General features: G+C 35.6%; 1 protein-coding gene across 1 annotated transcript in view; it reads left to right on the top strand.

Annotated features, from left to right (window-relative positions):
• HUNK (hormonally up-regulated Neu-associated kinase) overlaps nt 1-17,386 on the top strand; it is a 150,932-nt gene that overhangs the window by 63,841 nt on the left and 69,705 nt on the right. Inside the window, 1 exon segment of the mRNA XM_043994873.1 lies at nt 14,202-14,257. Coding sequence (XP_043850808.1) covers nt 14,202-14,257 — 56 coding nt within the window.

Below are 17,386 nucleotides of genomic sequence, written 5' to 3'. Positions count from 1 at the left end.
ATTCCCTTTTTCAATGCTTTGTTTTTATATCACAGTCATTTCTTCTCATAATAGATCTCACTATTATAAAAAAAAAAGTTAAGCAAGATTGTCAACACATGACTGTGTCTGATGGCATTTGCAAAATTCCGTCCCCATTGTCCATAACCTCTCTACCAAGAGTAGCACAGAATTTACTTGTTCCTTAATTAATTCTTCTTTTAAACACAACTACGTCTCCCCCGTTCTGAAAAATCCTTTACTTGACCTAACCATCCCAGCTGACTATCATCCTACATCTTTTCCTTCCTTTCTCTGATACATATTTTGAATGACATCTTCCATTTTCTTCTCATTTTCTTTTAAGCATATACATTCTGCTTTCTAATCTCCTCATTCAGCTGAAATTGCTGCCTCTAAAATTACCAAAAATCTCCAGTTTTTTAACTAGATTTTTTTCAACTAAAGATCTGTCTTCTCTCCCTTCCATCTCTTGCCTTTTCTCCTCCCTCACCGTCAAGAAAGGAAGGAAATCCAAATCTCCTATTACAAACATATGTAGTCAGGCAAAATGAATTCTTCATTAGCTATGTCCAAAAAAATTATCTCAGCCTGCCCTCTGAGTCTATCAACGCTCTTTCAGGAAACTGGTAGCATGTTTTACCATGAGTCCTCTGGAATTGTTAACGGTCATTGTGTTGATCAGAATGCCTAAGTTTTTCAAAGTTGTTTGTCTTTAAAATAATGTTTAATTGTATACATTATTCTACTGGCTCTGTTCATTTCATCCTGTATCAGTTCATGCAAACCTTTCCAGATTTCTCTGAAACTTTCTCATTCATCATTTCTTTTTTAAAAATATTTATTTTAAGCATTCATTTAAAAATTTGAGTTCCAAATTTTCTCTCCCTCCTATCCATTGAGAAGGCAAAAAAAAAAAAGCCTGTTATTTCTTAAAACTCAATAAAATTCTATCACATGTGTGTACTGTAAGTTGTTCATTCATTCCTCAACTGATGGGCATTTGCTGCCAGTTCTCTCTTAATTGCCAAATCAAATGATTGATTAATTCTCAGTCTTCATCCTTCTTGATCTTTCTGTACCATTTGACACTGTTGATTATTTTCTACTTTTGGATACTCTCTCCTCCTTGAGTTTGTGTGACACTATTCTCTCTGTTCTCTTCCTATTTGACTGGTTCTTCTAAATCTCCTGAGAACCAATTCAAAAGAAAAAAAAGTAGACATTTTCATGTCATACAGTATTAAAATCATGGTGTCACTGAAGTCTCTGTCCTTAGCTCTCTTCTTTTATCTATGCTAACTTATTTGATGATCTTCTTGATTTAAATATCTAGACCTAGTCTCTCTTCTGAACTCCATTCCTACATCTTCAGTTTTTCTAACTGGATAATTATAACTAGATGTTCCACAAACATCTCAAACCCAACATGTCTAAAAATAGTGCTAGTTGGCATTACTCTACTCTAAGTCACCTCGGTATGCAATCTTGGTATCATCCTTCATTCCTCCCTACTGAAAGTACTGGTCAAAAATCAGTGCAGAACAGGAAATGAGGGTGGCTGTGTCCACTCTGATTCCAAGGTTTGAGAAGTTGTGTGGTGGCCAACAAGTGCACACATCTCATCATTAAGTTCTTGTTCAGTTGTTTCAATTGTGTCTGACTCTTTATGACCTCATTTTGGGGTTTTCTTGGCAAAAATATTGGAGTGATGGGGGCAGCTGGGTGGTGCAATGGATAAAACACCGGCCCTGGATTCAGGAGGACCTGAGTTCAAATTCGGCTTCAAACACTTGACACTTACTAGCTGTGTGACCCTGGGCAAGTCACTTAATCCTCATCGCCCCTCAAAAAAAATATAGATAGATAGATAGATAGATAGATAGATAGATAGATAGATAGATAGATAGATAGATGAGAGATTTGCCATTTCCTTCTCCAGCTCATTTTATACATGAGGAAATTGAGGGTTAAGTGATTTACTCAGGGTCACATAGCTTAGTACTTGAGACCAGATTTGAATTCAGGAAGATGAGGTTTTCTGATTCCAGGTCTGACACTCTTCACTGTGCCCTAGCTGCCCTTTATTAGAAAATAATTGTGGATATTTAAGAATGAAATAAAAATGTAATTTTTCTTTCAATTTATGTGTATTATTTTTTCAGCTACTAAGTTGTTAGTACTTAGTTTTTTGGACCTAACTACTTAATGAATAGAACTGTTAGGTTTTTCTTTTGCCCTGGGAACGCTGAAAAAAAAATTACTGAGATGCTAAAGGAGCTGTGAAATGAGAAAGTTGGGAACCTTTTTTCCAATCTATTTGCCCCTGCCCCCACTCTAGTTTACTTGGGCAAGTTTCTAGACTATGTTAAAAACAAAAGAACAGATAGCTACTTACTGCCCAGATAAAACAAAACAAAGGAAAATTTCATTACTATGTACAAAAGATAATTTCCCCCTCTTGAAGATTACAAATATCAATTATTTACATGTTTAAAAAAATCAGTGTTTACCATTAATGTGCGTTCTTGCCTTTTAACTTAACAACCTATAGTTTTTTGTTTTTTGTTTTTTGTTTTTAGTGAGGCAATTGGAGTTAAGTGCCCAGGGTCACACAGCTAGTAAGTATGTAAAGTGTTTGAGGCCGGATTTGAACTCAGTTACTCCTGACTCCAGGGCCAGTGCTCTATCCACTGTGCCACCTAGCTGCCCCCAACCTATAGTTTTTTACATTTGCTTGAGGTATCAGTGTGCCTTTCCATACTGTGTGTCTGGAACAGGTCTTAAAAAGGAAATGTTTTTTGACTTAAACCCTCTTAAAAATGTTTGGCAACAATTATCTTTCTGCCACATCTTACCCAGAGACATAGGACAAGATTTGAATATCATGTTCCTGAGATAATTTTCCAGAATATCATAAATCTTATATACATAACTCTCTAGGAAGAATTATTTTCACTTTGACTTAAGCTAAATCCTTCTTTATGGTTTGAGGTAGGAGAGTGTGTGTGTGTGTGTGTGTGTGTGTGTGACCACAGATGTTGTGAAACCATGCTTTGTTAGAACTTTTTGAACCCAGGATATACAAGGAAGAGAACAGTCAGAAACCTTAAGTGAATTATTATACTATAATTATAATTATTATACTATAGCATAATAGTATAGTATTATATACTATACTAATAGTATAGTATTATATGCTATATTTGATCATGCCTACAATACCTTCATGTGTAGATAGACTAAATACTCATAGTTCTGCCATTATTTAGGAAATGATAGATTCTGGGATGTGTGGTTTGTTTGTTTTTGTGGGTTTTTTTTGTTTTTATAAAAATGAGAAAAGCTGAAACCTCAACTTATGAATCAGAGCAAAATTACAAACCTCACTGGTATTAGAGGAAAGTAGAACCATTGATATTTACACAGGCCTTCTCATTGTCAAAAATGAGACAAACATAAAAAAACCCAACAACCTAGTGAAAACTTTGGTGTTCAAATTGGAACCACCCGAAGGAAATTCTCAACAACCCTTTTAGAGTAATTTAAGCACAATTTTATCTGTCTCAAAGCAATTACTGTCAGAATGTCAAAGGAATAGACTTAATGATGTATTGATAGTGAAAAGAATGCTGTCTTTTTCTTTGATTCTTAGTTCTCTGCTTCCCCATCCCCTCTGTCTCCTTAAAATATAGATGTGTGTGTATGTATGTGTGTATACACACACATACATACACACACACTGCAATAATGCTGAATGCTCAGAATTTTTTTTAAGTGAGGAAACACCAGAAATATTTTTACAGACTAATAGGGGACTTTTACACTTTCCAACCTAGGAATCACTTTGGAAAAAGTTGAATAGCACCTTGTCACACCTATTTAGACATTACTTTTCAAAACCCAGGTAGCCTTTCACTTAGTTTCTTAGCTTTAATGAGCATATTCCATCAATTTAAGCATATAGGTTCACAATGGGTTTAAAAATTACAACACTTACTTCCTGAAGAAGACAGATCTCTCCTTTAATTGACAAAGCTGTTGTTTTTCATAAATTGTTTTAAGGTTAGGTTTTTCTACCTAGGAGAAGAAAATGGCATACAAAAAGTTATCTTAACAGGGTGATTTATAGACAAAGTAATTGTATAACCAAAAGGTATTTAGGAGTCATGCTTGTAAATGTCTAGAAAAGGATTTTGAAGGCTTTTTTATTGCTTTGTGTTTAGGGGAAAGAATGCTGGATTTGGAGTCAAGGGTCAAGGGGGTAAATCCTAGCTTTGTCCCTTACTGATGTATGACATTGGGCAAGTCACGCAAGTTTTGGGGCCTCTTGTTTCCTCATCTCTAAGATGGGAATGATAATATTTGTATTACTTGCCATAAAAGATAATTATGAAGATTAAATAAGATCAGTTATAGGAGAGCGTAAAAGTATCTCACTGGAGCTTCACAGATTTAGTAACTTTTCCATGGTTGTACCAATAATAATTTTGAGAAGTAGAATCAACCCCAGGTCTTCATGCCTGCATGTCTAACACAATACTCCTATTTGGAATAGCTTCTTAGGTAAATGCATGCCTAATGGATGCAGTATGCTTTTTTCTTTTTGGCAGTATGCTTTTGAACCATTTTGTCAATCGTAAGCTTCTTATGCAAATGTGAACTTTTATTATTATAGAACTTAAAAATATTTATTACTATTTTATCACTAAATATTGCACTTACCCAAGATTATCATAATATTAGTTTTTAATTATGTCTGAGTGTTAAGTAATCCCTAAACTATTTAACTGTGATATAAAAGAAATTTTGATAGTTATTGTAAAGATAGACCTTTAAAGTCTTCTTTTTACCATACTTAATATAGCTCTGCATACTACTACCAATAGCTACATTTGCATTGCACTTTAAGGTTTATAAAATACTTTAAAAATATTATTTCATTTGATCCTCACAACCACCCTGGGAGTAGGTAGTATTATTATCTCTATTTAACAGTTCAGGAAACTGAAGCATTATAGAAGTTGTGACTTGTCCAGTGTTACACAGTTATTAAGTATCTGAGGTCAGATTTGAACTCAGGTCTTCCTGACTCCAATTCCAGTGCTCTATCCTTGGCACCTTCTAGTTGCTTCATATAGAGGTAAAATAAACTAACAGAATTCTTAAATTATTGGAATTTTGCATCTTGACTTGAAGTAACAAGATTTTCATTTGAATTTCACTTCTTTTGCCTCTTAGCTATGTGATCATGTGTGATCATAGACCTCTTTGAGCTTCTGGATTCTCATTTGTAAAAGGAGAATCATAATTACTTGTATTCTATACCTTACAGGGTTGCTGTAAGGAAAGTGTTCTATAAACTGGAAAGCATGGAATAATAATTATTACATAAACGTGAGCTATTATTATTCTATCCATCACATTTTGTTACCATAGAGCCAAAGCTGTTTTGTATATCTTTGATGTATAGTACTTAGGTGTTGTTTGTTCTCACCATTTCCTTACTGAATTTAACACAGACTAAGATGTATAGCTTGTTTAAATGTAGCATCTTTTCTCCCAAGCATAACTTATGTGGCAGGATGCCAGAGTCTGGTCTTTTCCCTCACTGAATCAGAGCTTCTGGCCTTAACATGCATTAAAAAGAACACTAATTCTGGAGAGAGGATAATTTGAGATTCATTTGTTCACTTAAAAATAACCAAATACACTCAATCAGTATGGAACAAAGATAGCACAGCAGCTATCTTATTCTGGGCTGTAAGATGGAGGAAAGATGGAAGGAAGATGATCCTAAGGAGCTAAACCTTAGGCTTCAAAGTGAGTCAACACCACCACACCCAGGGCAGTGACCCTGTTTTCCTGATATCTTAAAAGAACTCTCCTTGCTTAAGAACAAAAGTGAAGGCAAATAAAGAAGATTGACCTTCTGAAGAACTTCCTCTACTTCATAGTTTGAGGCATCTTGTGGGGCCAGGATTAGCATACATGGGTGAATTGCTTAGAAGATCCTCTTGGTTAGGAGGAAACTAGGTGCCTTTTCAGAAGATAGTAAGATATGCCCTGTGATCACATTCAGGTGCTAACTGGAAATGTGTGACCTTTTATGAGAAGAAATATGTACCCAGGGGTAGAGATTTAACTATCGAAGAATATTAATACTATCTGTGTTTTAGACACAAGCAAAGCAGAATAATTTTTATTAATTTGTCATTGTTCTAAATTCAAGCATTCTGTGCTTGAGAGAGAAATGTTCAAACTTTCAATATGCCTTCATGCTACCTCGAGCATGTTTCTAACACAAAACATTTTGAAATAACATTTATAGGAATTTTGAACCAGGATTTTTTTTAAGTCTAGAAAGGATGTTAGCCTGGAGAAATATTTAATTCTTAATATTTTCATTTGAACTAAGAATGAGATTTTAATAAACTTCCATAATACTGAGTGATTTTCTGTGAATTTCTTTTTGTTTTTTAATCTAAAATGTTAGAAAAGGTAAAACCTGAAGGATTTTTTTTCAATGACAATAATCGATTATTCATTTTTTCTTCTTCAGGTACTAACTGGATTTGTAGAGGTTCATCACTTTCTTTGGGGGGATGGGGTAGTGAAGGTTAAGTGACTTGCCCAGGGTCACACAGCTATGAAGTGTCAGGTTTCTGAGGCCAGATTTGAATTCAAGTCCTCCTGAATCCAGGGCTGGTGCTTTATCCACTGCACCACCTAGGTGCCCCCAGGTTCATCACTTTCAAAATTAGTTTTATTTTGAAAACAATGCAGAAACAGGCAAATTGTTTTCATTATCCTTGTTAGGTTTTACCATAAACACAGACCCCAAAATAAAGATTAAAATCATTTGTGTTTCTGGCATAATAGATTGGACATGTAGACATCTTTTTTGTGTGTGGGGGGGGCAATAGGGGTTAAGTGACTTGCCTGGGGTCACACAGCTAGTAAGTGTCAAGTGTCTGAGGTTGGATTTGAACTCAGGTCCTCCTGAATCCAGGGCCAGTGCTTTATCCACTGCGCCACCTAGCTGCCCCTAGACATCTTTTTAAAAACCTTTTTAATGTTAGTGTTTTGGAACTTTTTCTCCCTCTGTTCCCTCATTCAAGTACCATTAATAAAATTCATCTTTTCTCTGTTCCCCAAGGCAAATTTTTTCTAGTTTCCTAATTTTGTTTTATAGCAAACTCTATTGCACCTGACATCTTTTTTTTCTAGTTCATTTAAAATGTTGTGTCTCCAAACAGTTTTTTCTAAATGCTCATTGTTAGTCATTTTTAAAAAATGATTTTCTACCAGTCCTTTCCTTTGTTTGCATTCTTTAACTCTTCAACTTTACTTTGACTCCTTTAGTAGTCTTCTTTGGAATTCCTACAGTGTTGCTTTCTCTCTTTACTCTGTGCATTTAGCTTTCTGTCTCTCTTCTCTCATCCGTTTCCCCACTGTTATCCTCTCCATTATTTCATATACTTAAATAATATCCTTTGGCTTGTGACACTAATTAGTTTCCTCTTGCATTTTCTCTCTCAACACTGACTTCCTTCATTAGGTAGCATAAGTTTGATGAAGGCTGATTAGATATTGCAAAAGTAGATATTGAAAAAGATTCAGAAAAGAAAAGAAAAAAAATTTAAAGGTAACTTAAAAGTTATTGATAGACTTCATTTCCTGCTTCTATTATCCATATTCTTTCAGCATGCAGGAATGCAAGAAGAAAAAACTTCTAACATCTTTCCTTCCTCTCCCTCATTCCCATCACTCTCACATCCCTGTTTTGTAAGTCAACCAATTAGGCTTAAAACAAAAAAAGATCTGTCATTGACACCTTCCCTTGCTTTATAATGTCTGAGGAGAGGCTTTCCAGAAGAGTAAAGTTTCCCATTAAGAAAAAAAAACTTATTTTGGAGGACTTTGGAGGGGATAGAAAAAATAATGTAAATCCAGATGCAGAGGGGCAGCTAGGTGGTGCAGTGGATAAAGCACCAGCCCTGGATTCAGGAGGACCTGAGTTCAAATCTGGCCTCAGACACTTGACATGTACTAGCTGTGTGACCCTGGGCAAGTCACTTAACCCTCATTGCCCCACCCCCCCAAAAAAAATCCAGATGCAGATTTACCATTGGATGGTTGAACCAGGAGAGACTTTAGAGATCATTTGGTTCATCTTTTCTCCTTTCATAAATGAAGAAATCCTGAGAAGTGATGTTTTGGCTGAGTTTAGTCTTGAACCCAGATCTTCTATCCCCCAGTCCAATGCTCTTTATAGTATATGTAGTTCTTATCTCTACTTGTCCCTCCCACTTCTTGTTATTCATCTTCAAGGAAGATTATTTGGACTCTGACTAAGGCCATGGAACAGCTGCTGGACCCATCTACACTCATTTTACCACATACTTTCCTCTGACACTTGAGTATGGGTATAAGTAAAGCAAAGGAGTAGGACTAATTGTATCCAGTCTCCATCTGGCAGTATGTCACTGAGGATCAGGGATAGAAAGAACAGAAAAACATAAGTTTGAAAGCCATTGGGTGAAGCTTTTGTTTTTAATTGCTGACCTGGTTGTTTCTGTCCCTTTGAAACATTTGTCCCAATTGCATCTTCCTTCCCATAAATTCACTTTAATTCAGTCCAACACATTATAATAATAGCTAACATTTATATAGCATCTCAAAGCTTTGCAAAGCACTTAACAAATTATGTCACTTGATCCTCATAAAATCATGGAGTAGGTGCTATTACTTATTTTACAGATGAGGAAACTGAGGCAAACAGCAGTTAAGTGACTTGCCGAGGGTTACACATCTGGTAAATGTCTGAAGCTGGGTCTTCCTGAACTGTTGGTCTTCCTGATTCCAGGTCTAGGACCCTACCAACTGCACCACCTAGCTGCCTAGAACACTTAAGCTAGGTCCTTGGGATATAGAGATTTTTAAAATGACATAGTTCCTGCCCTTAAAAATAGCTTATGTTCTACTAGGGATATTTGTTACATATCGATAGATAAATGTAAAATAAAGTCAAGTGTAACTGAGGCAAAAGAAAGAACCAGACAATGTATTCCAAGAAATTGGCATAGGAGACAATATTTTTAGCTGGAGTGATGGGAAACATCTTCATGAGGCAGTATCCTCTGAGATCACCCTTGAAGACAAAGAAGGATTCTGAAATGTGGAGATTAGGTGGGAGTGCATTCCAGGAATGGGGGACAGCCTTTCTGAATTCACCAAAGCTGGAGACATCATGTTGAGTTTGGGGGGCAAGTCCAGATAGGCTGTAACATAGAGTCCTTGAAGTAATGTGAAATGATCCCAGAAAGGGAGATCGGATCGTGATTGTGTAGGGCTCCTTAGTGTTTGTATTTTATCCTATAGGCAAGAGAGAGCTAGCAAGGGGCAGCTAGGTGGTACAGTTGATTATACTCTGGGCTTGAAATCAGGAAGACTCATCTTCATGAGCTAAAATTTGGCCTCAGAGACTTACCAGCTGTGTGACCCTGGGTAAGACACTTAAATCTGTCTGCCTCAGTTCCTCATCTGTAAAATAAGCTGGAGAAGAAAGTGCCAAACCACTCCAGTTTCTTTGCCAAGAAAACCCCTAAATGGGGGTCACAAACAATGAGACATGACTGAAATGACTCAACAACAACAAAACCAAAAAGATTTTGGAGCCAGAAAGTGACATGGTCAGACCTGTGGACTAGAAAGTGGCTGTTATGGTAGTTGTGTAAAAGATTGGAGAGGAAAAGAGTTTGGAGGCAGACAGCTCAGGTAGGAGATTGTCACTATAGTCTAGGCAAGTTGTAATAAGACAGCCTGGAGACTAAATATCTAAAGAAAGGGGCAGTTTTAAACTAATATTGTAGAGGTAGAATCAATAGGACCTGACAACTGATTGATTGGATATAGTGAAAGACAAGGAAGAGTAATAAATCCCCAGCAGATAAATGGTCAAAGATTATGAACAGTTTTTAGAGGAAGTAACCCAAACTACAAGTAACCATATTAAAATGCTCTAAATCATTAAAAAATAATTAGAGAGATGCAAATTAAAACAACTCTGAGCTTCTACCTCATATCCATCAGACTAGAAAAGTGGACATAAAGGGAAAATGACAAGCGTGGGAGGTGGGGCGGCAGGGAGGGCACATTAATACACTATTGCTGAAACTGTAAATTGCCCCCAAAGTTACTAAACTGTGCATACTTTTTGGCCTAGTGATAAAATTACTAGGCTTGTATCTGAAAGAGATCAAAGCAAGAGAAAAAGACCCATTTCTACAAAAATATTTATAGCATCTCTTTTTGTGGGGACAAAGAATTGGAAACTAAGGGGGTACCCATTAGTATATGTTTGTGATGAAATACCAATGTGCTGTTGGAAACCTGGGAAGACTTGTATGAACTGATACAAAGTGAAGTGAGGAGAACCAGAATAATAATTTCTATAATTGCAACACTATTATAAAGATAAACTACTTTGAAAAACTTAGGAACTCTGTTCAACAGTGATCAACCACAGTTCTGGACTATTCAGGGTGAAACTACCCACCTCTTTGTGAAGAGGCAATGAGTTCAGTGTTCAGATGCAGACATTTTTCTCTTTCCCCCCCTTTGGATATATTCAATGTGGGAATTTTTTTTTCTTGACTACACGTTTGTAATAGTTTTTGTTTTTCTTGCTTTCTCAAAGTAGTAGTGGGGGAGGTAAGAGGGAAAGAAAGCAGATCTGAAAAGAAAAGGAAATTTAATTTTTAAGAGAGTCTAATGACTCTGAGGTTTCAACCCTGGATGACCTAGAAGTTAGTGTCATCTACAAGAAAAACAGAGAAGTTTTGGGGGCAGCTAGATGATGCAGTAGATAAAGCAACCACCCTGGATTCAGGAAGACTTGAGTTCAAATTCAGCCTCTGAAACTTGACACTTATTAGCTGTGTGACCCTGGGCAAGTCACTTAACTCTCATTGCCCCGCCAAAAAGCAGCGACAACAAAAACAAACCAGAGAATTTTAGAGGAATTTCAAGTTTAGAATGAAAGATAAACCACAAGAAATGATTCTTTAAAAAGCAGCAAGAACTTTTGCTCAATAAAATACTGATATGGTAAACTATCAGGTAGAAATATTGAGGGGGCAGCTAGGTGGCACAGTGGATAAAGCACCAGCCCTGTAGTCAGGAGGACCTGAGTTCAAATCTGGCCTCAGACACTTGACATTTACTAGCTGTGTGACCTTGGGCAAGTCACTTAACCCTCATTGTCCCACCCCCCACCCCCAAAAGAAATATTGAAGAAACATGATTCATTTGGATCAGTCAATCAAGAAACATTTTAAGTTCCTACTATGTGCCAAGCATGTTGACACTTTAGTTAACTGATTTTTAGTAATTAGAAAACAATACAATTTGACCTCTTTTGAGAAATTATTTTAAGACCTCAGGAATCATCATTCTGAGCATCAGCAATCATTGTATCACAGATGGGTAGGAGGGTCAGTTTGTCTGCTGAACTAAATTTTCATTTGGTTGGACTCTGGGTAGAGGCCAGAAAGATTCAATGGAATCAAGCATTTGGCTCTAATATCTTCCTGAATTACTCATCTTCAAGGAGAGGAAAAAATAATCTTAAATCAACTTTTTAAAACTGTCCATTGAGAAGTCTGGTTTGGGGGGAAGTAGTAAGTCAATAACGATAATTTACAGGGCTGGCCACACATGTGTAGGTAACTCTTCAGCCTGCTAGATGATTCTTTCTCATATTTAGTCCTCTTATTTTGAGCTTTAGATAAATGCAGGGATTTTTTTTTTTGTATTTTCTTTCTAATAAAATTGCACCTTTTCTCATTGATTAATTAACATAAGTCCCCACCCAGAGCACATTAAATATTATTTAATAAACTAGAGTGACACATCCTTTCCCAATAATACTCACCTTTTTATATTTTAAATCCTTCACTCTCCTACAATTAAATAAACATCAAAATAACTGAATACATATAAATCTACACCTTATTAACAAAGTAAATAATAACATAAGGACTTAATTATTTACAATATTTTGACTGTAAGAAAGATTATAGCAACTGTCAGCTTAGGTCTTCACTGTGGTGACAAATGACTTCTCAATTAGACATAGTCCCACATCATTTACTTTCTCTCAAATACCAAGTTAAGTCTTCTTTAAAATCTTCTTTGTTACAATAAATTGAAAACAGCTTCATCCAAAGAGCTCTCCACCTCTTTTCTGTCTTCTCTAGCTTCTCTCCAGCCATGACAAGAAAACAGTCTCTTTACCAGTCTTAGTTCCCACAGAATTTTCTTTTTAAAGTCTCTTCACAGTATAACAGTTGACAATTTTAGCAAGAAAGAAGTTTCTTCTCACCTTTTTTCTCTCTCTCCTCATAGTTCATCTCATAAATCCTCATAGATAAAGATAAAAATATATACTCTTTCTTTGATTCCATAGGGAAAAGACCTCATCCAGTGACAGTTAGAACTGTAATTCCAAACTGATAGCATAAATTGCTTAAAAAATATTTTTTGAATTGAACGGAATCTGGCAAAGGTTTTGGCTTTAACATACCACATGTACTGCATTCCATTTGGCTTTTAAAGCTACTGTAGTCTCTGTAGGAGAGCCTTTTAAAACAGGTGTTAGATAGGGAAATTACCAAAAGTAAAACTGAAGAGAAATACAGAAAGCCAAAAGTGATCAAATTTTACTTTTGTGAGACCAGTACATTGATCTGGCTGATGGGGATCAAGTTAACATAGCTTTGAGTCAGCAAATCACTGGCTCACTAGGACTGTTAAGATTGGGGTTTTTTTTTAAGTCTTTGGAGAACATTAATGTGTGGGCATCAAATTATAAATGACTTGTCTTAACCAGGCCTGTCTGTGCTATCTATCCATAAAGGCACCTGTGACATTATTTTCAGTAGGCTTATTTTTACATTTCTATTTAATCCTGATAATGTGATTTTACTAATTATTCCATTGGCTTATGACACCTTTTCTTTCTTTTAAAAAATGTTACACTATTTCTTTGAAATATTTTCTTTTTTTTTTTTAGTCTAGCAGGTATAGGAAATTTAAGATGATAATCCTTTGTTCATCTCATTATTTTAATTGTCTTTGTATTTCTATCTGATCCTTTCTGTAGGCCAGCTTTCACCAAATTTTCTCTTTACTGAATTTAGTAATCTTGTTCTCTTTCATCTTGTTTCATTTGCCATCTCTCCCTTATCCCCCATACTAAATATTTCCTTCCATTTTTCAATATTTCAGTCCATCTTCTCAGAGCTTTCAGCCTGCATTATATTTGGAGAAGGCAACTCATATAAACTGTTTCCTTCCTTTGGCTTCATCTAGCATGCCTACTTTATAACCAATTTTCATAGAATTCTGTTTTTACTAGTCTTTAACATATTAATTTTTTGGTTTTGGAGGAGAAATTAAAATTGCCCTTTAAAAGGGAAAGTACATATCTCTCCTTCCTCCCCCATAAAGAAATACATACATAGAGTGGGTAGGGGTGCAGTGATTCTTTCCTATTCACTAGATGCAGATGTAAGCACAGATGTCTCTACCCATCCAAGTGGCCAATTAGCATATTTGTTCTATGCTGAAAGGAATTTGTTAATCACCCATGGGATTCTAAATTTGAATGTATAATTCTAGGAGGACCACATGAAAGCAGGGCCACCTGCCATTTGGTGGACCACCTTTGGCCTCTGAGCAAATAGTATTGGGAGGATGATTGGATTAAGTGATGCATTTATAACTTTCTTAACCCTTTGTTCTCATTACTACCCTTCAGGCAGATCTCCCACAAACATAAAGTTCTCATCTCTACTTCTTTGCTTCTGTTCAGTTTTCCCTTTCCTAGAATGCCCATTTCTTCTTTGCTTGCCTGTTCAAATCCACTTATCTTCCAGAACCCCCTAAGTTCCACCTCTTCGAGAAACTCCCTTCTCTCTTCGTTCTCTTGCTTCATAGCACTCCTAGAGAGGATACCTGTGTAATTTAGCATAGAATTTCAAACTACTTTATGTCTTTGGTGATTGAGTAAACTTCAGAAGAAAAATCTAGTTTTGGTTAAAAATATTACTGAAGGAGCTTATTTGGTTTTGGGCAATGCTAATATGTGACTAGATATACTTATCCAAAATATTCTTCAATTTTGTTCATTTCAGAGACTTGAAGATAGAAAATTTGCTGCTAGATGAAGACAACAATATCAAGCTGATTGGTATGAATTTTTAAAACATTTTTATTTATTTCATTAAATATTTTCCAATTACATATAAAAAGATTTTAACATTCATTTTTAAAAATTTTGAGTTCCAAATTCTCTTTCTTCTCTTTCTTCCCCACTCCTTAAAAAGGCAAGCAATACATCAGTTTTACATGTAAAACATTTTTTACTTCATTTTTCTTGTATATGTGTGTGTTTCTTTTGCAACATGGATAATATGGAAATATTTTTGTATGGATTTTTTTAAAGCAATACTGTAGTAACAGTGTTGTAAATCAACTGTCAATTATTTGTGCATGGATGATAGGATAATTTGTGAATTACCCATAGCACATTGTTAATTTCCAGCCAGTTATCTCTCATTACTGAGATACACTCCAGGGTCACTTTTCATTGCCTAAATAATAAGGCCTGAGGGAATTTAAGGCAATTTTAATATTGGTCATTACTTCTGCATAGTAGACAGAAGTACAGTGATTTGTTATAACTATAATATTGAATCATAACTGAAAGAAAAAAATATTAAAAGACAGTCATATCAAGTACTCCATAGCCCAACAGAAACTTTCTTCTGCTTTATTGGATTATTAAAATCATTTCTCCTTTTCATAAGTATAGATACTTGAGAGTAACAGTTTATAGGGGCTATTTTTAAGCCCTCTACAGCACTGCCTAAAAACCATAGAAAATTAATTGGTCCAGAGAGTCTATAAACTTAATCACTCTATTTCCCTCTACTCAGTGGTTATAATAGAGGAGAGATGAAGGAGAACACACAGTACTATCTATTTCTAATATTATTTCTAGATACTCTGGTTATAGTTTTAAAAGGTAAGGAAACAATTTGCAAGTGTGTGAAAATCTAGAATAATTGGCTAATTATTGAAAAAAGACATAATTGTGATAAAGTTCTCTACTAGAAAAAAATTTTTTTCTTTTTCTTAGGTTTGGTAAATTTTTTTTTAATAGTTTAATCTTTTTTCAAGGAGAAATCATGAGATTCATTTTTTTAACCTGTACTTAGAATTACTCACAATATAATTTCTGGAGAGCACTTTATGATTCTATAGCTACCTAGTTCCTTTCTTTTAAGAAATGTAATTTTTCAGTACAATAAAAATACTATATTTGGGGATACCTCAGAGGAGAATCAATAGGCTTTTATAAACTGAATTTTTTATATCTATGCAAGAAATATTGGATTTTTAAAATTCCTTTAGGAATATAATGGAGGTATTTGTTTGCTTTTTTGTTTGTTTATTTTGGAGTTCCTTGGCCAGAGTGAACCTTAGGTTTTCTTTGTGTCTATAGAGAGTTTATAGCGATTAGCCAATCTTAATAATAGTGCAAATGGTCACTGGCGTTACATATTATAGTGCCAAGAATGGATAGTTATAAAACTGTATAAACATAGGCTGATATGGTTAATTCAAAGAAATAGCCTTTACCTGTGTGGGACTAAATTGAAGAAAAGCCAGTTCTCTGATGTCAGGTTTTAAAACCATAATTCAACATTTATCTATATTAATTCTTATTAGTTTTCATCTTCTCTACTCACTAGTTTTTCCTTGTAGTCACCCATTTGTTTTTTTGTTGTTGTTTTTTGCAGGGCAATGGGGGTTAAGTGACTTGCCCAGGGTCACACAGCTAGTAAGTGTCAAGTGTCTGAGGCCAGATTTGAACTCAGGTACTCCTGAATCCAGGGCCAGTGCTTTATCCACTGCGCCACCTAGCCGCCCCCCACCCATTTGTTTTTAATAGATTTTATTGGCATCTTTTGTTTTTAATATAACTTTCATTTCCCCCATATCCCTCTCTGTTCTCCTATTCCAGAAAGTTATCCCTTATAATGATTTTTTTAATTGAAATGAGGAAAATTTTCTGCAAAGCCAATCAACACATCCAAAAAAACTCAAAACTTGCAAAGCCCTACATCTGTGGCAGCCCCCCTCCCCACCTTCTGTAAAGAAGTAGGGGAAAGTGTCTTCTTATATTTCTTTTCTGGAGCCAAATTGGGTCATTTTAATTTCACAACATTCAATTTCATTTGGTTTATGGTTGTTATTATTCTTTTCATTTACATAGTTGCAGCCCTAGCATATATTTTTTTCTGGCTTTTTATAAATCTCCAATTGTGCCATAGAATATGAAGGATTAGGAAGCATTGTTTTAATTTTTTTTTTTTGGTAGGGCTATGAGGATTAAGTATCTTGTCCAAGGTCACACAGCTACTAAGTGTCAAGTGTCTGAGGCCGGATTTGAACTCAGGTCCTCCTGAAAGGGCAGGTGCTTTATCCACTGCGCCACCTAGCTGCCCCCAGGAAGCATTGTTTTGAACACTTTTTTGCTTTAGTTTTGTTTAGAAAGTCCATAATGGAAGCATCAGCCTCCTTAACAGGGTTGTCTTTACTTAAAAGTACGTTGCTAATTGTTGAAAAATGTATCGCCAAAGGAACCCCTTGCAAATAAAGCAAATACATTTCATGTGGCTGGTAGCTGGACATTTGTCATTTCTCCCTTTAGATCTTAAATACTTCAGTGGATGCATGGTCTCATCAACATGGGGACAGATCGCAACTGATCCTCACTTTCTCATACTCTTGTATGTGTTCTCCCATAATTTCTCTACAAAGGGTTGACCCACTATTATGAAGGTTCTCTTCTAGATTTTTTGACATTGTGAGGACATACCAGTAGAGTATTTAGGCTGTCTGTTCTTCACTCTGCCTGAATGAGCGGCAGCTAGGAACCTGAGTTCAAATCCCACCTTAAACACTTTCTAGCTGTGTGATGATGGCAAAATCATTTCACTTCTTTGAAGCCCAGTTTCTTTATCTGTAAAATTGCGATTAATAATTGTACCCATCTCTCAGTATTGTTTTAAGATCAAATGAGATAAATATATAAAGGGCTTTTCTAACCTTAAAGTATATAAATGGTAGTTATCATCACCATCATCTTTATTCCCAGGCATACTGTCAACAATCATAATGTCATGAGGCTTATTGAAAATTGGGTTTATTGCAAGAGAAAGGAACGGTCATGTGGGACCCAAAGGGTTCCCAGTCTTTACAGAAGTTTACATTTTTATAATAGCAGGACAAAGGGAGGAAGGGAAACCAG

This window comes from Dromiciops gliroides, chromosome 3, assembly GCF_019393635.1.
Source record: "Dromiciops gliroides isolate mDroGli1 chromosome 3, mDroGli1.pri, whole genome shotgun sequence".
Classification (NCBI taxonomy): Eukaryota; Metazoa; Chordata; class Mammalia; order Microbiotheria; family Microbiotheriidae; genus Dromiciops; species Dromiciops gliroides.
This window is presented reverse-complemented; position numbering and strand designations above follow the sequence as displayed.